Here is a 22,233-nt window from a genome sequence, read left to right as displayed (position 1 = left end):
AGAGACGATAGGGTGCGGTATTTTCCCAATGGAGCTCAGAGAGACTTCCAGTGGTAACTGGAGGCTAGATTGATGAAATATGAATGGAAATCGCTAAAAACGATAAACGAGATCTCTCGTCGGCTGGCACTCAACGGTTGGCATGAACTAACGAGAAATCTCGTCGCTGGCACTCAAAGTGTTAATATGTTAAAACTATATTTATACATGTCGTCATTATCCCTTGTATCAAAGTCTATTTTCCCTCAAATACATCACTTCAAATTTGAACAGAACTTCTACTTCCTTTTCCATGTACTTGTGTCCATAGAGGTAGAATGGATGAACAATCCCAGAACAGATGATAGTGGTCCAATACCCCCCCCCCCCCTTCAAACATAAACATTCTAAATTGGTCTCCAGTTTATTCCCTGTCGTGGGGTTTTCTGATATCAATAGCTAACAGGAAGTAAGCTTGGGCTCAAGCTGCCCCCCCCCCCCCCCCCCGGCAATGCAATCCACACAGTCCAGTGGAGTGTTTGATGTGTCGCTATGGAGCCAGCTAAAACTACAGTTGATTTCCTCTCAGGTTTGACGGCTGACAGAAAATCAACGGTAGTTGAAACACTGAGCTGTGTTGTTTTTGTTGTCGAGTTGAAAGCGTCTACACATGAGTGAATATTGCAAATATTATCATGTGAATAGAACTGAGACAGAACACACAACCAGCAAACTGGAATAAGATGTGTTCACACAGCCCAGTACCCCGGCTAATATCAACTTATTCATATTCAGGTTTCCAGGGGTACTTCGTTACAATACTTAAGTACTGTTTTTGGGGATTTGTATTTGTTTTTGTATACTTTTTGTATACTTGTCCTTTTTACTGTACTCAGAGTGTCGTGTCCTCAGTGTCATGTCCTCAGAGTGTCTTCAGAGTGTCTTCAGAGTGTCATGTCCTCAGAGTGTCTTCAGTGTCATGTCCTCGGTGTCTTCAGAGTGTCTTCAGAGTGTCGTGTCCTCGGAGTGTCTTCAGAGTGTCATGTCCTCAGAGTGTCTTCAGTGTCATGTCCTCGGTGTCTTCAGAGTGTCTTCAGAGTGTCGTGTCTTCAGTGTCATGTCCTCGGTGTCTTCAGAGTGTCTTCAGAGTGTCATGTCCTCAGTGTCTTCAGAGTGTCATGTCTTCAGAGTGTCATGTCTTCAGAGTGTCAGAGTGTTGTGTCTTCAGAGTGTCGTGTCCTCAGTGTCGTGTCTTCAGAGTGTCATGTCTTCAGAGTGTCTTCAGAGTGTCATGTCCTCAGTGTCCTCAGAGTGTCATGTCTTCAGAGTGTCATGTCTTCAGAGTGTCAGAGTGTTGTGTCTTCAGAGTGTCGTGTCCTCAGTGTCGTGTCTTCAGAGTGTCTTCAGAGTGTCGTGTCTTCAGAGTGTCATGTCTTCAGAGTGGCATGTCTTCAGAGTGTCTTCAGAGTGTCGTGTCTTCAGAGTGTCATGTCTTCAGTGTCTTCAGAGTGTCATGTCTTCAGAGTGTCATGTCTTCAGAGTGTCAGAGTGTTGTGTCTTCAGAGTGTCGTGTCCTCAGTGTCGTGTCTTCAGAGTGTCATGTCTTCAGAGTGTCAGAGTGTTGTGTCTTCAGAGTGTCGTGTCCTCAGTGTCGTGTCTTCAGAGTGTCGTGTCTTCAGAGTGTCATGTCCTCAGAGTGTCTTCAGAGTGTCGTGTCTTCAGAGTGTCGTGTCTTCAGAGTGTCATGTCTTCAGAGTGTCATGTCTTCAGAGTGTCTTCAGAGTGTCATGTCTTCAGAGTGTCATGTCTTCAGAGTGTCTTCAGAGTATCGTGTCTTCAGAATGTCATGTCTTCAGAGTGTCATGTCTTCAGAGTGTCTTCAGAGTGTCGTGTCTTCAGAGTGTCGTGCCTTCAGAGTGTCATGTCTTCAGAGTGGCATGTCTTCAGAGTGTCTTCAGAGTGTCGTGTCTTCAGAGTGTCATGTCTTCAGTGTCTTCAGAGTGTCATGTCTTCAGAGTGTCGTGTCTTCAGAGTGTCTTCAGAGTGTCTTCAGAGTGTCGTGTCTTCAGAGTGTCATGTCTTCAGAGTGGCATGTCTTCAGAGTGTCTTCAGAGTGTCGTGTCTTCAGAGTGTCGTGTCTTCAGAGTGTCATGTCTTCAGTGTCTTCAGAGTGTCATGTCTTCAGAGTGTCGTGTCTTCAGAGTGTCTTCAGAGTGTTGTGTCCTCAGAGGACCTGGAGGATGACGGCTCATAACGAGCTCAGAGCACCGTCTTGCCGCCACTCACCTCTCGGCCATGTAAGCTGACGATGACGCCGCAGTGTGTAGCATCAGATGGTCGGCGTGGACTTTAAACGCTGATCATAATCCCAATCCAGATTTGTATTTATTATTTTTTTTGTTCTTGGAGAGATGTGTTTAAAGAAGCTTTTAAAAGTTATTTTCATCATAACCGAGTCATCTAGGTTGGCTGAACGTTGTGCTTCCTGTGTTTCTCGTGTCGATGTTCAGGAAGAGTTCAGCCACCCCGTCGAGAGTCTCGCCTTAACTGTGGATGAGGTCATCAACGTGCGCCGAGTGCTGGTGAAAGCGGAGATGGAGAAGTTCCTTCAGAGCAAAGACCTTTATAGTAACCTGAAGAGAGGCAAGGTAGGAATCCTCTCGTAGCGTTCTACATGATGCAATAGATGGTCACATTTAGTACCATATCTATATACTAAGTAAGAGTCATAATAATCTATAGGATAAACTCTATTTTCAACAACTTCATTAAGATTAGTTAAACAGAAGACCGAATTTAAAGGTTACATCTCGGAGTGTCCATTCTATACATTCTAGCTCTATGTGGCTACCTCACCATGATAGGAAAATTAGTATAGCTGCTCCCAACTGGGAATTGCGCATCTATTATATACACAGGAAATACACCAGAGTATGTGGACAATCAACTTTACAGTATATAGTACTAGTAAAGGTAGGCTAAGTTAACCAGTCTTGTATTTAGTGATCACATGGCAAATTTAAGCTAGCAGCCTCTTGGCCATGATTAGCTGATGATACTCATGGCTTCAATTATGACCGCATGAAGATAAACTGGTACAGAAACTAATAGGATGTAGAAGAAAGGGTTAGGGACTTACTATCGACCTGTTCTCTGTCCACGTCAGACTAGGCCATGGTTAGACTAGGTGTTTTTGTTTTCGTTTAGTTGCTGAATGAATACGTTTGCTGTCCCAGTTAAATATAAATGCCGTTTTGGCAGGAAAACGCGTTGCCCTACTGACAACGCTGAAAAGGTGTTTTCGTTTTGGATACTCGCCAAAACTCGCCGACAACGTGTCATGTAATCTGCGCGGAGCCGTTGTTGCTCAACGCCCATGCGCAGTAGATACCGACATCTGCGTGCCCTCACCAACGTCCGGTGACGACAGAGCTGTCCCAAATAGCTGCAGCTACCATGTGTTGTCAAGTTATTGTTATAAGGACCCCAGTCCAAGCTACAACAGTCTGCATTCCCTTAACAATTGTTTGTATTGAGCCGTATTGTATTGTACCCATTCTGCAATATGTTAAATAAAGTTTACATCCATTCATTCTTTCAATCTTAACAAGCATTAAACAAAATGGCCCAGTCATCTATTCACCTTTGTTTAATACATGAGGCGTTGTCTAATGTTATCTAGCTACTGATAGCTCCTGATATCATCAGTTTGGTGCTGACTGGCTAATGTGAGCTAACGTTAGCTGCTAGCCACAATGCTATACTGTTACAATGGCATATCCCTATCGCATTAGCATGTAAGCTAACAAAATCGCTGATCTTTTTGTGAGACTAAACTATCCTCTCTTGGTGGTCAATTGTGTTGATGTTAGTTTTGTTTCATCAACAAATGAGAGGCAGAACACGCAGTGAATGTATCCGTTTTGTTTATTGCACTTTTATTGCACTTTCTTTGCTGAAAAATAAGTGCTACATTGGCTAAATGGCTCACGGAGGCATTTAAAGATGGTGGCTTGTTGATTTTTTTGGCAGGAAGTGTATTGGCACATCCAAGGTAACTACCTCCCCGCGCATGCTCAGTGCTGAATTCGAGACGCGATCCGTTGCGGTCTGACCATGCCTCGTTCTGACAAAACGAAAGTGCTCGGGTCGCAAAACAAATGTCTAACTCGCCTGCCACTACGTTGCGCTCTGGAAAGCTAAACTGATCTTGAAAACTAAACAAAAATGGCCCTGTGTCTAACCGCAGCTCAGTGTGTGCCGCACATCAAGGAGGCAAAAGGAACGTAATCCTGGTCAGAACAACGGGGCAGACTACAATATATTTGCATTTGTTAGCCATGCTAGCGATCTAAACAATCGATCCATACCAAGCTAGATATGTAAAAGGTGAAAGACTGCTGATTTGGCTAAATGACATCCAGCCGTTTTTGTTTGAAACAACTTTTATTCAGGGGAGTGTCATGGTTTCTCCATAGAGCCCCGTCGTACAGGTCCGGGGCAACTTAGTCACGTGACTCAGTTGGTATTGCTGACTGGCTCGAACACGTTATGTTTGTATACAGCGAACAGGTCTATACAACTCTACCTACATGTGTTGTTGTCTTTCTTCACCTTTTTATTTACCCAGATTTGTTGAGCATGCATACTCTTTCTCGGCAAAGCCCTGATCCACACATTCACACCTGGGAACTGCCCAGGACAAATGTAGTCTTTGTTTGCAGTTGGGGGGGGGGGGGGGGGGGTTGTAACTGCCTTGCTCAGGGGTTACTTCAGCGATTATCGAGAGAGTGTTACTCATTCACTTCCCTCTCTCAGATTTCGCTGCAGCTTCGGGGTTTCAAACCAGCAATCGTCTGGTTTCAAGACCAATTTCTCTGGTTTCAAGACTCCTTTCTCTGGTTTCAAGACCCTTTTCTCTGGTTTTCAAGACCTGTTTCTCTGGTTTCAATTCCCATTCCCCTGGTTTCAAGACCAGTTTCCCTGGTTTCAAGACCCGTTTATCTGGTTTCAAGACCAATTTCTCTGGTTTCAAGACTCATTTCTCTCTAGCCTTTAGGCCACTGCTGCCCTGCTGTGTCATCCCCCCACGGGGCAATTCGTTCAGGACAGGCAGGGTGCTTGGAGACAGGCAGGGTGCTTGGAGACAGGCAGGGTGCTTGAAGACGGGCCCCGACGTGACACATTTTTGTATGTTTTCCTGATAATTCTATCTTGGAATGTAGTATAGCCAGAAACCAGTAGCCGTGGTTACAGTACATCATCGTTAGAATGTTGAGTTCTCAAGATTCTACCTCCACGTGTGAGATTGTACTCCGGAAAGGGTTAAAGAAATGACGTGTGTGTGTGTTTCTCCCAGGTGTGCTGCTGCTGTAAGGTTAAGTTCCCCCTCTTCTCCTGGCCTTCCACCTGCCTACTCTGTAAAAGGTCTGACATGTTTTTCTTAAATACACTATTGACTATTTAGAGTAATTAAAGGTAGACTCTGTAATGCTGTCAAGCAACAGCCTCTAGGCAAAAGAGCCACAAGTATTGCACTTTGTTTAAGAGTTTAGTAACTATTATACTGTGGATTTCTCCAGACCTCTCTTGGTAGAGCCTGAGGGTGACCAGCAGTAGCAACCCCTTCCTTATCCCCGCTCAACTCCAACCCACACATCAGACCCAAACACAATTGTAACCAAACAGGGCTTCTTCTTTTTGTCTAGAAGTCACTGTTTGAGAGCAATTTCAGATTCTACCATTAAACCATCAAGATACAGAATGGAGCTTGTGACAGATTCTACCTTTAAACCATCAAGATACAGAATACACAGCTTGTGACAGATTCTACCTTTAAACCATCAATACTGACTGACACTGTTAAATGTGACTGTCCTGTATGTATGTTATGTATTTATTGTGGGGATTGGGAGGGGGGGGGGGGGGGGGGTTTGATGTCTGATGTTTCATGTTGATGTCCCAGTGCTTTTAACAAACTGTACTGCAAACAATTACCACCAACCATCATTTTGTGGCATTAAAGTATCTTGTATCTTGCAATATATGGAATACACAGCTTGTGACAGATTCTACCTTTAAACCATAAAGATACAGAATACACAGCTTGTGACTGTTTGTTTTTCTTGTGTCTCCAGATCAGTCTGTGGATCTTGCAGTGCAAAGGTAACATTTCATCACTTTTTCAGCAGTGCATAATGCTAATGCAGGGTCACATGTCCTTTCACTGATTACTATTGTGCTTTTATAAAGTCTGAATTAACATTTCAAAATAGGATTTTGTATCAAAGCTCAAATGGGAGGTTCAGGGGTTATAGAAGCCGGTCCTGTTACATCACTAACCAAGTGTTTTCAAGCAAAGGTTTTAGCATTTCCTAGCAACGCTAGCGCAAGTCAGTGGGGAGTGAAGCTTAACTGTCTTAACGTTACTCACAAACACCTGTCCACTCCTGTACATACTCTGTGTATAATTATTCTCTCATGTTCTTCTTAAGTGTAATAAGTCAGGCTCTTACAAATACTGTTTGTATTATGTTTACTAGTAATAGCTTCTAAGGTCCTTTTTTGCCCATTTGCACAAATACCTCAAATTATTAACTCATTGACTGCCACGCTGTTTTCCCATCTTTACTCCCTGGCACCAGCGTTATTGAAAATGTTCACGATGTTTGCGGACCCATCGCATATTCTATATTATAGCTATGGAGACAATAGTATGGCTCATTTGACAGGCACTATTTATAGTCCAACATGGACAAACCAGTTAATTTCTACATACTTTCATTTTGTGCGCTATTCCACGCTAAACATCGCCCTGTTTCAAAATAATCCATTCTCGTTTTCTAGATAGTGAGATATGACGTGTTATATGCATATGCGCAAATCGTTCTGGTTGCTCGCCTGAAACCTATATTATTTCCAAATCAAAGGTATATACCAATATAGATGTTTCTTCACAAAATCATCAAGGGGGGGGTCATTTTACGAAGCTGCAATCGTTACCAAAAGCATGTTTTAGGTTCTGTAAAATACGACTTTGTGATCAATACAAAAGCATGTTTTAGGTTCGGTAAAATAGACCTAAAATAGACCTTACCTTAGTCAGAAGGTAGTCCAAAATTAATAATCCCAGTAGTTCCATCGCGATCGTCATTACTCGTGTGCATTGGGCCTGGCTATAATACGGGAAACAATAGGTTTCAGGCGAGCAAATCGGTGACGGATAGCTGTGTGCTGATTCACTTTGAGGGGGAGGGGATTCCTGCAGCCGGAGGTACCTCAGTACTGAAAGACAACTGAGAGACTCAGTTAAAAAGGTAGGCGATACTGCCCACTGTCGGGATTCGATCGTCATTGCAATTATAACGTAGGCAGCGGTGCCAGGGAGACACAGGCAGGTCCACACGAGTGTTTAGAATGGGGAAAATCGGAAAAAATAACCATCTCGGGTTTGGCGCTCAACGGTTTGATTTGAAACCAGAGAAAGTTCGGGTTTGGCGCAGAATGAGTTGACATTCTATTTTTATTATCCTTCATTTGACTTGTTTTTAACATTTCGAGATCTACATCCTAGATTCCTATGTGCACCCTGTCCTAAGCGGATAATTCATTAGAGAGCAGTAGTATAGGCTTCTAGGAGTCCTGAGCCTTCCCTTTCTCTGTTTCATGCTATGTTTGTTCCAGTGGCTGGTATTCCGATGGTTGTTTAATTCTTTTGATGATCTTGATTTGTGCCCCAGTCCCCGGCCCGTGTGGATGTGTGGGTCTGTGCTCTGTAGGTTTGAGGTTCGGGCTGTCTTGTGTGTTTTGGTTTGCTGTGGCTCCTCTCTGTGTTGTGCTGTGCTATGTGTTTGCAAAGTGCTGAGCCGTGTATATTTGGTTCCGTTTTGTCTAGTCTGTTTTGTTCTGTGTATGTGATGGCGTGAATGTATGAGGGGCCGATAGGGCTATACTACTGAAACACGGTCACGTATACAGCTTTTCATCTCAATAGTATTGCCCTAAACAGCCCCTCATATGATTGTATGTGATGTGTATGCTGTGACTGTGGATTAACCGGTGACCACTGGTCTGTGGGGTAACGTTAGTGTGTGAGTTTGTAGTTCCTTGTTGTGTTTGATCTATTGGTTTTGTGATGTGGGTTCTGCTGTCCTGTGTTTATCCCCATTATACTTTTTTTTTGTTTGTGATGTGAATCTTTAAATGTATCCTTTCTTCTGTGCTTTTTTCTTTTTACCATGTCACCAACTTAACATTAAAGGATATGGGATATTCACTTACCGTCTTCTCCAGAGTGAGACAAGAAGATAGATACCAGTTTCCTCTCTCTGCGTTCAGGCGAAAGCCATCCGGCTGCACGCTAGCCTAGCTTAGCACAATGAATGGAATCGGACAGTACCGGTAGCCTAGCTTAAACTCCAGGGGATGCCTTGGCTAACTGTTACTGTCCAATTCCATTCGTTGTGCTAAGCTAGGCTAACGTGCTGCCGGATATCTTTCTACTCGACGCATAAACGGGTCTATCTTCTCGTCTCACAAGTGAATTTCCCATCATGTTGGCGTGTTCCTTTTAATGTTTTTCCATTCCTTTCCTCCTCTACTTTGCAGATGAAGGTTCCTTCTAAGAAGATGGCCCACATCCCAGTCTACACTGTGGGCTTCCACAGCAGTCCCAAGAGCCATGGCAGCAAGAGTGAAGTCTACAAGTGAGTCTATGAGCAGATCATTGGGGCCGAGCAATATATCCATGTTTACTGGGCAATATATCCATGTTTACTGGGCAGTACATGAGCAATATGTCCATGTTTACTGGGCAATATACCCATGTTTACTGGGCAGTACATGAGCGATATGTCCATGTTTACTGGGCAGTACATGAGCAATATGTCCATGTTTACTGGGCGGTACATCAATCAATCAAATCCATTATTTAACCAGATAAGCATCATTGAGATTAAAATCTCTTTTTCAAGAGCGATCTGGCCAAGCAAGGCAGCAGAAAGTTTCAACATAAAAAGAACATCACAATAAAATACAGATAAAACATTCACAGCAAGATCCAATTTCAGGCAAGTTATCGAGGGAACTGAATTCATAGGTTTTTAAGATGGTTTTAAATTCTCCGAAGGTGACCAGTCCTGGCAATTTTAGGTCCTCCTGTAGCTTGTTCCAGGATAAAGGAGCAGCGTATTTAAAAGCCATTTTTCCCAATTCAGTTCTCATAATAGGGAACATCCAATTTCAGAGCATCTTGGGAACGAAGGGCATACTTGTTTTGCTTAGTGCACAGAAACACGCTTAGGTACGAGGGAACCAGCCTAAGCAGAGCTTTGTGCACAAGAGAGAGAGCCATCGTGAAAATCTGCGTGCTTGTAGAGATGGGCAATTTGCAATGGCATATAGGGTGCAATGGTGCACTCGATTGCCACATTTCGTAACAAAGCGTAAGGCAGAATGGTACACAGTATCCAGCTTTCTGAGGTACTGATCAGGTGCATGCATGTAGAGTAAATCACAATAATCGAGTAGTGGTAAGAATGTGGTCGAGATCAGGTGACTTCTACACATGAGCAATATATCCATGTTTACTGGGCAGTACATGCGCAATATAATATCCATGTTTACTGGGAAGTACATGCACAATATATCCAGGTTTACTGGGCAGTACATGAGCAATATATCCATGTTTACTGGGCAGTACATGCACAATATATCCATGTTTACTGGGCAGTACATGAGCAATATATCAATGTTTACTGGGCAGTACATGAGCAATATATCCATGGTTACTGGGCAGTACATGAGCAATATATCCATGGTTACTGGGCAGTAACCATGCAAGGTGCCAACCTGCTCATCGGGAGCAGTCAGGGGTTAAGTGTCTTGCTCAAGGACACTTCGACACACTGCTGGGAGGAGCCGGGATCGACCCGGGAACCTTCAGATTACCAGACAACCGCTCTACCTCCTGAGCAGAGCCAAGCTGATTAGATGGTTTTTTGTTGAAATTCTTTCATATATTTCTAAATGTGCGATTTTTTTTATTATCATCATAAGGTTATTATTTTCGCTGCTAGTAAATTGAAATGAGCCAAATAGTGTTAAATACCTTGCATGCATAATTCCAGTGACTAGCCTAGTCCTAGACAGTGGCACACGGTGGCTTCCCAGTGCATCGGAAACTAAACGTATATTTCATAACACAAAGTGGGGATCACAAGATTATTTTGGTTATTTATTAACATTATGTTCGTTAGGATTCAAAATGATGTTAAAAGAGGTCGGTTGGTGAGCCTGTACAGCAGAATCAGGAAGTAACGGGGGCAGCGTGAGCCTCCCACGCGTTACTCCTCGCCACTGAGAGATTGCGCTGTACAGGTGAAAAGATGCGACGGCTGCCTCCTTGTGTACCGGAGGGGACACGTGATGCAAGGCTTGGTCCTCACTGCAGCTGACCAGTGGGAGGCATAGTCTAGCAACGTTCGAGACAGACGAGGCGAAATTGGGATGGGAGAAAAACAGAAAAAAATAAGGAGAAAAAGTGGATAAAAAAATTTATTATATTAAAAGAAAAAGTTTAGTCTGTTTGTCCACTGGCAACGTGAAACATAACCGAAACAATAACTAAATTTAACGAAAAACAACAATTAAACTTTTGATTCGGACCATTTCAAAGCAACTTGGGTGTGGAGGCACCCTTTATACTCTAGTGTTGCTAACCGGTCTGAACCTTAAGTTTAAGCATGGGACGGACCCACAAGTTGTCTCTCTTCCAACATGGCTGCCTGTAACCACTGGTAACTAGTTTCAAAAGAGAATGCCAAATTTCTGTGCAGAGCGGGTAAACACTATTACTGTTCCACTGTGACTTGTTTACTAGATCCAGTAATAAGACACCCGATTTATAAAATATTTTTGTTGATCATTTGTTGATATATTTCTCACATTTCTGGTTTGATACACCGCTTTCATACTTATTCCAAGGACAAGACAATACACACTTAAGGTGATCGTCCTAGATTCAATATAACTGTCTCAAACTCATAATCTCTATCTGTCTCTTACTCACTCAGTCCCTCTCTCTCTTTCTCTCTCAGTCCCTCTCTCACACCAGCACAGTCATTAACAGACAAGTGTGACTAACAGTCTCCCGTCACCAGACATTGACCCCGGAAACAAAGTCTTTACTTAATGCGACCAATGGGAGATCACACACTCAATCCCATCCAATCACTATCCTCTATCCCCCACCCCACCTCTCTCTCTCTCTCTCTCTCTCTCCCAGAACTCTCACTCTCTTGTTATGTAATGCGTGCAACACCTCATCTCAGGCCCTCTAGCAGTCATTATGTAATAATTATACAGACTACTAAATATCACAGTTCCTTGTCCAGGGTGATTGGAGAAGACGGTAAAGGTAGATTTAGGAGAGAGAGCATGGTGGAGAGAGGGAGAGAGGGAGGGAGGTAGAGGGAGGGAGGGAGAGGGGGATAGAGGGAGGGAGAGAGGGATAGGGAGAGAGAAGGCAGAGTGTATGTAAATGTGAGAGCAAATGTGAGAAAGAGAGAGAGAGACTGTGTGAGGGAGCGAGAAACAAGGTGTGTTAGAGAGAGAAGGTGTGTTGGAGAGAGAGAGAGACTCTGAAACAAGGTGTGTTGGAGAGAGAGAGAAGGTGTGTTGGAGAGAGAGAGAGAGACTCTGAAACCAGGTGTGTTGGTGAGAGAGAGAGAGAGAGCTAGTGTCTGTATGAGGGAGTGAGAAACGAGGTGTATTGGTGTGTGTGGAGAGGGCGTGTTGATCTGCTGAACACCTGTCAATCGCTCTCCAGTCGTGCTGCTGAAGACAGAAACAGATATAGTAGCTTCTAGAACAGCAAATGTTGTGTGGCATTTAATCAGCAATGCTTGACCTTAATCTGCGTGTTAGAGACCAGGGGGGATTAGTCTGATTCCAGTGCAGCGCGTCTTTTAATTTTCTATTTTACGATTTATTTATTTATTTATCTTTTATTTATTCCTTTTGCCTTTTTTTTTTTTTTTTTTACTAGCAAAATTTCAACAAGGTTAATTAAACAAATAATGTAAATCAGTGACTGGGAAGTGAATCTGATTGCAGCACCGTGAGTGCTTTTTCCTCCCCGCATATTATTGTTTATCTATTTGTTCCATTTTATGTTAATGACGATGACCTAGATTGTGTTTGGCTTGTGTACGTTTGTGTTGCAGCTAATTGTGTTTGTCAATCAGTTTGAAATGCATTTGTAGAAGGGCATTTTAGAACGCATGTCACAGTGGCATGAATTCAACGAAAAACATGTTGTACTATTACATTTAAACATGTTGTACTGCTACATTTAAAGGGGAATAACGTCCATTTTCTAAGACTTCACATATGTTCTTCCTGTGTCCCAGGACAGTTCAGTCAGTATGTTCTTCCTGTGTCGGGGAGCGTAATAGAAAGAAGCATTTTGTATAAAAGTATTCTGTACTTCTGTATGACAACTAATAAAGAAACTTGAATAGATATAATGTAGTAAGCATATTATGTGAATAGAATAGAACAGACGTACTTACCTGTAACCCAGCAATGAACTCGTCTAGACCATGTTGACAGACCACGGACAGAAGACGGTAAGAAGCTGATCCATGGCCTCAGTGGTGCACATAGAACAGTCACTGCAATCTTGGCCAAGACCCCGAGACATCCACCACCTTGGACAGCACTACGAGACAACCACTCAGAGAGATGGGGGGGGGGGGGAAGACACACAGGGGTTAGAGAGTTCCCGTGTTTGTAGTGGGCGGAGATGGAGTAATAAATACATGTAGTGAGCATATGCATGCATGGTGACAGTAGAATCATAGTATATAAGAACATTTTGTAATAGATAGAACTACTGCAGGTGTATGGATACAGGATGAGATGCAAGACAATAGCTCGGGGCCGTATGCCCCGGGGGGCAGGAGAAGCCACTCAGAAGGTTCAGCACTGCAGGCCAGACAGAAGGCGGTATGAATCTGTTCCATGGGACCGGTTGAGACAGAGTTAAAAAGGTTCTCCCATGTCTGCAGAAAAGCAGCCATGGGAGCAAATAGACATCCTAACTAAACTAGACAGATTAATCTAAGGGTCAGTCCCCGACCAGGTGCGATCAGGGTAGGTTGAAGGAGAGAGAGAAAAGATGGGTCTTAAGCAGGGATTTAAAAGCTTCGACAGAGCAGTTCAGTCAGTATGTTCTTCCTGTGTCCCAGGACAGTTCAGTCAGCCCCAGGACAGTTTTTTTTTAATCCACTTTTTCTTAGTGATGCACCGATGTGAAAATTGTGGCCGATACCGATATTAATATTGCTGTTCTGGCCGATACCGATATTTACCGATGTCGATATCTCTGTATAGAAAACACTTTTTTATGATAATCAAATAAAGAGCTATTTTCCAAAACGCATAATTTTTTTACTTTTGTAACTTATTTTCAGAAATGACTGATATTTTGAAACTATTTAAGGCCAAAACATGTAAAAAGAAAAGAAAAAAGATTAAAAAATAAAAATAAAATAAAAATTTTTTTTTTTATTTATTTTTTTTTAATATCGGCCCTATCTTGATATCGGTCCGATACCGATGTGTAAAAAAACGGCCATATCGGCCGATATTATATCGGCGGCCGATATATCGTGCATCACTACTTTTTCTCATATTTTTCTATTTTTCTCCCATCCCAATTTCGTGATTCCAATTCTTCCCTCCCCTGTCTTGAACGTTGCTATACTATGCCTCCCACTGGTCGGCTGTAGTGAGGATAGAAGCCTTGCATCACGTGTCCCCTCCGGTACACGAGGAGGCAGCCTGTCGCATATTTTCACCAGACAGCTCGAACTCTCAGTGGCGAGGAGTAATGCGTGGGAGGCTCACGCTGCCCCCGATACTTCCTGTTTCTGCTGTACAGGCATCACTGCCTTGCCCACTGCGCCACTCAGCTGCCAGCCTCAGGACAGTTCAGTCAGTATGTTCTTCCTGAGCCCCAGGACAGTCCAGTCAGTATGTTCCTCCTGAGCCCCAGGACGGTTCAGTCAGTATGTTCTTCCTGAGCCCCAGGACAGTCCAGTCAGTATGTTCCTCCTGAGCCCCAGGACAGTTCAGTCAGTATGTTCTTCCTGAGCCCCAGGACAGTCCAGTCAGTATGTTCTTCCTGAGCCCCAGGACAGTCCAGTCAGTATGTTCCTCCTGAGCCCCAGGACGGTTCAGTCAGTATGTTCTTCCTGTGCCCCAGGACAGTCCAGTCAGTATGTTCCTCCTGAGCCCCAGGACAGTCCAGTCAGTATGTTCTTCCTGTGCCCCAGGACAGTCCAGTCAGTATGTTCTTCCTGTGCCCCAGGACAGTCCAGTCAGTATGTTCTTCCTGTGCCCCAGGACAGTCCAGTCAGTATTTGTGAACACGCACCACTCTCCCCTAAAGCGAGAGAAGAATCCTCCGATCAGTGATGTCACTGGGATGTCAAATCTGGGGCTTCTCCATAGACTATTTTCATTTCATTTCAAACCTTTATCTTAACTCCAAATGCAACTGAGGTTTCCCCCTCATTTACAGTCACGTCGAGTGTACATACAGAAATAAGCCCCCCCCCCTCCCCCGAAAAAAAAGGCATATAAAATCAAGACAATAAGGCGAGACAAAGGAAAGGATAACAAATAAATAAAAACATGTACAACTTGATTGACAAAGGTTAGAGATCAAGGTTTTTAAACTCTGCAACAGAGGGGAGAATCTCGAGCTTTAAAGGAACACTCTGACATTTTGGGAAATTAGCTTATTTAACATCTTCCCTGGAGTTAGACAAGAAGATACATACCTTTGTCGTCTCTGTGTTAGCATTAGGCATCGGGAACGCCTGCACCGTTAGCCTAGCTTAGCGTCATTCACTGGAAGTAGGTTACACATTTAGCCTAGTTCCCAACAGTCACGACATTTATTAATTTATAAATATTTATTTAACAGTCATTTATCGATTAGGGTGAAGTCCAGCAGGATCCACCAGAAGTCTAGAAAGTAGCACTGGTGACGTGAAATCACTGCGCCCAGACGGCAGTGGTTCGGCACATTTTTTTTCGAGTATATCTGCTTAGAAAACGGAAATGTCTACCGGTAATTCAATTATTTTTTATTTCTCCACATGGTAAATACACAGGTCACAACATGTTTACAGGAACGTTTTGGAATTGTATTTCGATTGTATTTGGAGTGTATTTCGTGACTGTTGGGAACTAGGCTAAATGTGTAACCTACTTCCAGTGAATGACGCTAAGCTAGGCTAACGGTGCAGGCGTTCCCGATGCCTAATGCATGCACAGAGACGACAAAGGTATGCATCTTCTTGTCTAACCCCAGTGAAGATGTTAAATAAGCTACTTTCCCAAAATGTTGGAGTGTTCCTTTAAGGACTGTTGGGAGTTCATTCCATGAGCTAGAGGGGCATCATAGCAAAATGCAGATTCACCCTGTTCCCGAGAGTATAGGTCAAACACAATGAATGCGACTCTGGGGCCAGAACATTTTTGTGAACTCTTGATAGGGTTTCAGATGGTCAGAAAAAGCCGCTCCATGGGAACCCACTGTTGTACAGTGTGTAAGTGCATGATGGCAAAACAAAAAGTCCTTTATCTTATGTACCGTTCACCTTTTTTCGGTACTTTAGTCTCTAAAAATTTTATCTATCTACCACAGTTGTAAAAAAAAAATCCAAACTTCAACTTTATTATCATTATTATTTATTTAGAACAATTTGTTAATATATATATATATAATATTGCAGCGAGCGTTATCTGCATCTAGCTTTGTATAGTGTAACCACACTTGCAACCGTTTTCGGCTTGCCATTGCCCCGACTGCTTTATTGTTGAATCAAGTCAAATCCTAGGTAATCATGTATTGTGCGCGTGAACGTTGACGTGAACACTTCATAGGTTTCGTTTCGCGGTAAACTAAATGTTGACGTCATCGGGCTTCAATTTTAGGTAAAATAAATTACCGAAATGTGGCACCGGTGGATCTCACGTGAATCGGTACTCTGTAGTACTGACGTGATTCGGTCCATACCCTTAAAAGTACCGGATTTGGTACCCATCCCTAACTCTTGAGGTTTCTATTCTAGCATTGCCAAAGGGTCTGAACCAGAATTCAACTCTCATTTGGGTGTAAGAGCTCACACAAACAGTCTGGCCTCATTAAAAGCCCCACGTTTTACATCCCAGGGGTTTCTCTCCGGTTCCTAGCTTCAGGAGAGAGTGGTGCGTGTTAAAAAAATACAGACTGAACTGGAATAACGGGTGATTTCTTCAAATGGGAGGCGTTCCTCTTCACGGGCCGCACCTCGTTGTTGCTTGGAGCGTGGATTTTTCTTCCAATAATAAAATCAAAGAAATGGACAAACAAAGGAAACGACAAAGGAACAAAAATAGAAACGGGGAAATAAACAAAACTCCTAGAAAAGGAGTTTGGTTTACTTGCTCACTCTCGTTCATTTGTCTGTGTTGTGGAATATTTAAAATCAGCCATGACGGTGAACTGAGATTTGAGTATTGAGATATGTCAATTAAAAGAAAATCCGACCGTCTGCTCCGTAAAAAGGCATACTACTAGTGTTTCTTTTCTCGACGAATAACATCGCTTCCCCTCCCCCTCCGCAGGTCCCTCCGCACCCTATCGCGTCGCTCGGTGGAGGAGGAGTTCCCCCACCTGTACGCCCACGGCTGCAGCCTGAAGGACGTCTGCGCCGACTGCACCAAGTTCGTCGCCGACGTCATTTCCTCCAGCCGCCGGAGCCTGGACATCCTCAACAACACGCCGAAGAGGGAGAACAAAACCGCCGTCGCCATCGCCGCATCGAGCCCACAGCCGAACCCTGCGCTCCACCCTGCGCCCCACCACCCGCATCCACAGTATTCACACCGGCTTCACTCTGCGTCGCCGCAGCTCCCTTCCACCACGCAGAGGAACAAATGAACCAGTGAGCCAACGAACTGACCGTTGACTGGTCTGACCCCCTCCTGCACTCCTCTGCCCCTGTGCTGACCCCCCCCCATGGGGTCGCCGTACCTGTGCTGCACTAGTTAGCTAGGGGTTTAGCTCCTCTACATTCTCCTTCTCATCCCCCATTACCACCACCACCCCCCCCCCCCCCACACACACACACACCATCTCTTATCCAGCTGAAGTGCTTGTTAAAGGTTGTCAGCCAACCCCCCACCCCCCCCCCCCACCCCCACTGCTGCTCCCTTCAGTGTTGAGGTTGAATATGTTTAGGTGGGGGTACGCAGGGAGGGGGGGGGGGCACGTTATCATGTCATAACTTCACCCCCCCCTCCCCCACTGCTCACAACTGGAAGGGAGGGATGCGTGAGGGAGAAGAGGAAGGGAGGAGGATAGGAGCCAAGTTGAGATGTAATCCTTCTGTTTTAGCTTTGCTTTCGTTGCCTTGTTTCATGTCATGAATGTAATTTGCTCTTAGCGACACTGAAACGTCACGTTTAACTAAACACGCATAATAATAATAAAGTTTTTTAAATAATTTGCAATGGGAATTTGTTTCGAAGTCTGTTTTGCATTTTATACGGCTTGATGGAACTACAACTTGCTGAAGCATGACGGTTGTTGTGACACTATGAATGTAACGGGAGGAAGCCAGTGACTGTAACCGTACCCTTTGTGACCGTCCCAGGATGATGATGCGTGAGCAGAGCTCCATCAAATTCCCTTCTCTCTCTCTCTCTCTCTCTCTCTCTCTCTCTCTCTCTCTCTCTCTCTCTCCCCCCTCTCCCCATGGACATCTGCAATCTGCAGTTTATAAAACTGTAAACACGTTAAGTGAACCTCAGCTGCAATAAATTCGAACGACGAGCACTACAAGTCCTGTGTCTGGGAGTTTGTTTTTCTCATTGACTTACGGATGATCTCTCAGGTACAAAAGTTGCTCTGTAATAAACCACAAGGGAACATGATACTGTATGAATGTTCCATTCCAAAAATATATATATACGTATGTACATAAATACAATTAAATAAAAACATTTGTTGCCTTGTGTTTATTGCTCAGTGTGTACAGGGAGGAGTTATCCCACCCTAATGAGTTGGAAAAGGGTCTGCGTTATCCCACCCTAATGAGTGACTCACTATTTGTTTTGACAATGATTTACATCTATTTTATGCTGAAATAGACAGGGTATTTCATTATTCCGCATCAGGCTAGAGTGTGAAGAAGCGGCTAATCATATAGTCCACGGGTGTACTGATGTTCTGTTAACTCATTAACCCTTTCACTCGGCATTCAATACCATAGTCTCCTCCAAACTCATAGCCAAGCTCAGGGACCTGGGCTTGAACTATGACCTCTGCCAGTGGGTCTTGGACTTCCTGACGGGTAGACCCCAGGTGGTGAGAGCAGGCAACTGCACCTCCTCATCCACGCTCAACATAGGGGCCCCCCAGGGCTGTGTTCTGAGTCCCCTCCTCTACTCCCTGTACACACATGACTGTGTGGCACAGCGGAACAACAACAAAATCATCAAATTTGCTGATGACACCATAGTGGTGGGCCTGATCGCTGCCAACGACGAGAGGGCCTACCTGGAAGAGGTAGAGAATCTGTCGCAGTGGTGTCAGGAGAACTGCCTCTCCCTGAATGTCAGCCAAACAAAAGAGATGATTGTGGACTTCAGGAGGTCGGGGGTCAGGCACTACAGCGCCCTCAGCATCGACGGGGCACCGGTTGAGAGAGTGAACAGTTTCAAGTACCTCGGAGTCCACATATCCGAGGACTTGACATGGACCACACACATTGACAGTGTTGTGAAGAAGGCACGGCAACGCCTCTACTTCCTCAGGCGCCTAAGGAAGTTCCAAGTCAGTCAGAACGCACAATTAGAGGGGGGCTTTCCACTCTCCAGGACATTTAGAACAAGCGGTGCATGGGTAAGGCTAAGAGAATTATCAAAGACTCCATCCACCCAAACAACTGCCTCTTTGAACTGCTGCGGTCAGGCAAGCGATACCGGAGTCTCATGGCAAGCACAGAGAGACTCAGAAGAAGCTTCTATCCTCAGGCCATCAGAATGCTAAATGACAATAAGACTATGTAACAACCATCAAATGCACGCACAGCACACGCATCCACACGCGCACACACTCACTTTAAACAAACAACTCACTGCAGCACCCACTTTACCCACTTTAGAACACCTAAACACACTTTATATTTATTGGCAAAGAATTTGCACTACAACCCATACCTCATTACACCTTACTGTAAATTGTACCTCATCCCATTTCTGCTTTGCACTGTATAGTATATTGTATTGTAACTCAGTTACTTCTACTGTACATTGTATATATGTATATACTGAACACTTTTGTCCATGTACTTTACTTCTATTTTATACTTACTTTATACTTATCTATTTTTGTCTAGCACAGTCTCTGGAGCGTAACAGAAAGAAGCATTTTGTATAAAAGTATTCTGTACTTCTGTATGACAACTAATAAAGAAACTTGAACTTGAAACTTGAACTGCCACACTATAGAAGGTCAACCCTTTACTATCACACCGTGTGATAGTAAAGGGTTAACCTTCTCTAGTGTGGCAGTGAAAGGGTTAACCTGCTGTTGTGTGGCAGTGAAAGGGTTAACCTTTGTATTGTCGCAGTGAAAGGGTTAACCGTTTGGTAGTGTGGCAGTGAAAGGGTTAAGCAGACTTAGTGTTATTACCTGCATTGCTTTTACCCTTTTCTTAACTCTCTGCCCTGCTTTTATTCTGTCTATTTTATGCTTATTTTATGTCTATTGTCTATTTGACTGCTGTGTGAAGCACTTTGGGCTGCAACTCCTCTATGAACGGTGCTGTACAAATAAAGTGCATTTTATTACATCCTCTAAAATGTAACCATTCTATACGCAAAGGTCTCAAGATGGACAATGACTTGAATAGGATTCAACAGTGATTTAGAGTTTGTATATGTCCAGCAGTAGACGTTGTGTGTTCTGTTCTAGAGGTGCATCTCTCCCGGCCCGTCTGTCTCGATCAGATATGCACAGCGACGACCTCTCTGCTATAGATGGCCCTCTTTCCAGACCAGCGCTGCTGATGCAGCAGATGTTGCTATATCGATAATGCGTCTGATTATAGGCCTATAGCAAAACAAATCCAGGGCAAATGTATAATGTTAAAGGAACACTCCAACATTTTGGGAAATTAGCTCATTTGCCATCTACCCTGGAGTTAGACAAGAAGATACATACCTTTTTCTTCTCTGTGCATGCAGTAGGAGTAGGAAGACGCGCACCGTTAGTCTAGCTTAGCGTCAGTCACTGGAAGTAGGTTCCTCCATTAGCCTAGTTCCCAACGTCTTCCTACTCCTGCATGCACAGAGAAGAAAAAGGTATGTATCTTCTTGTCTAACTCCAGGGTAGATGGCAAATAAGCTAATTTCCCAAAATGTTGGAGTGTTCCTTTAAGTATAGGGCTATTCTTGGCTTAAAAGGCGATGGTCTATCAAGTCGGTGTGTGTTGCCTGCCTAAGATAACACACTGACAGAGCTTGCATTTCTCAAGTTATATAGGTGAGAATAGTTTAGTATCCTCCCGAATATGGAAACATCTGTAACAGCCCATGCAACAATAGCCGAGGCGCTGGTAATAAGACCAGCCTGGTAGATTCAAGGAGGCTTTCTGCACTGAAGGCCCTAATGCCTCTGATAAAAACCCTGCTGTTGAGTTTATGTGTTAATATGATAGTATGTAACTGCTTAACTGTTTCCACAAGAGGGCGCTATAGGCGCAAGGAGACGTAGCTATTGTAGCTGACGTCAGGTAAGAGGGTATATAAGGGATTGTTCCCTCCCCCTCGATCTCTTCCCCATCTTCCCCATCTTCCTCATCTACCTCTCACAGAGAGAGAAGGTCTCATGGTGCATATACAATGTGAAATAAACCACGCCGATTAACACTTTGAATGCCCAAACCGAGTTTTCTTGGGTTTACCCCCCGCGGGTTGAATGCCCATAACGAGAATATTCATTTTCTCTCTTTTTTTTTTTTTATTAGTGATCTGAATTCATATTTCATCAACCGAGTCTACCGTTGGTAATCCTGCCCCGCCAGGCGCTCAGATGTGAAAAAAGCGCCCCCTATCGTCTCCCAGATGGTAATTCACCCTTTTGGATTGGATTCAATGAAAATGCATGGGGAAAAAAGACCCGGACTCCACATTTTACTTCTCACGCAAGCAACCGGGGCCGATCAGCTTCTTGCTGGACCATCAGAGCAGCGAGGATTATGTGTCTTACTGTATACGCGGTGGATCAATAAAATGATCGATTGGTCGATCAGGAATTGGAATAATCCATTTGGATACCATCTGATCTCAGGTAAGGAATCTATTTTACCAGTATTAGGATAATCAGACCTTTTTTCACGGATATATAAGCTTTCCCCCTATATGTGATATGGCTGTTTTGACTGTGCGAGTGATCAGGAAATAAGAGAATCGATTTACAGCTTGCGGCACCAGCGTGCATATGTACACATATACTATTGATAATCTAGCGTTTATTTGAAAACGATTCATAAATAGGCCGAACAATGACAACGTTCTAGAATATTACAGTACATCAGCGTTTAGCAGGGATTCTTTTTTTTTCTTCTTGAAAACAAGGGCTTTTCAAAATGATATAAAACGGAAATGAACCGATAGAAAAACAATCCGCTTCGACAATGTTGACTGGAAATGGGTCATTGATAATGCGACGGGCAGATTAGACACATAATTTAAAACATAGATTAGGCGATATTAACGTTAACATTGAAGTGGTTTATCATTACTGTTGTTAGTGTCATTATTTTTATTATTGTTAACGGTATTGTATTGTGATGTCTTGTTCTATGTTGAAAATTGAAAATAAAAACATTTATAAAAAAAAAAAAAAAAACATTGAAGTGGTGCTGGGCATTTAAGCACTAAATGTGCGCCCCCTGCTGGGCATTCAAAGTGTTAAAGGCTAAAGAAGGACCTTGTCGTCATGAACCCATTATTGTTGCTCCCCAGGTGACTCTGTCAACAGGTTATGGGCCCAGATCACGGAAGAGCAAAATAATAAGGGTAGCGAGTTTAGCTGAAAGTATAGGCTAGGTTAGCAGCGGGAGCACCGCGTGGCTAAGGCTAACGGGAGCTAAAGCTACGCCTACCATCAAAAAGAGGATGGCGACA

The 22,233-nt window shown here is 43.7% G+C and overlaps 1 protein-coding gene across 1 annotated transcript in view; it reads left to right on the top strand.

The window, feature by feature from the left end:
- spire2 (spire-type actin nucleation factor 2) overlaps positions 1 to 17,212 on the top strand; it is an 83,914-nt gene extending 66,702 nt beyond the window's left edge. The window contains exons 11-15 of the mRNA XM_084335490.1: positions 2,490 to 2,627; positions 5,339 to 5,406; positions 6,117 to 6,144; positions 8,587 to 8,684; positions 16,663 to 17,212. Of these exons, the coding sequence (XP_084191616.1) occupies positions 2,490 to 2,627; positions 5,339 to 5,406; positions 6,117 to 6,144; positions 8,587 to 8,684; positions 16,663 to 16,978 (648 nt within the window). The 3' untranslated portion in view covers positions 16,979 to 17,212. The remainder of the gene's footprint in view (positions 1 to 2,489; positions 2,628 to 5,338; positions 5,407 to 6,116; positions 6,145 to 8,586; positions 8,685 to 16,662) is intronic.
- The last annotated feature ends 5,021 nt before the right edge of the window (positions 17,213 to 22,233 follow it).

Source organism: Notolepis coatsorum, assembly GCF_963971535.1.
Source record: "Notolepis coatsorum genome assembly, chromosome: 18".
Classification (NCBI taxonomy): Eukaryota; Metazoa; Chordata; class Actinopteri; order Aulopiformes; family Paralepididae; genus Notolepis; species Notolepis coatsorum.
This window is presented reverse-complemented; position numbering and strand designations above follow the sequence as displayed.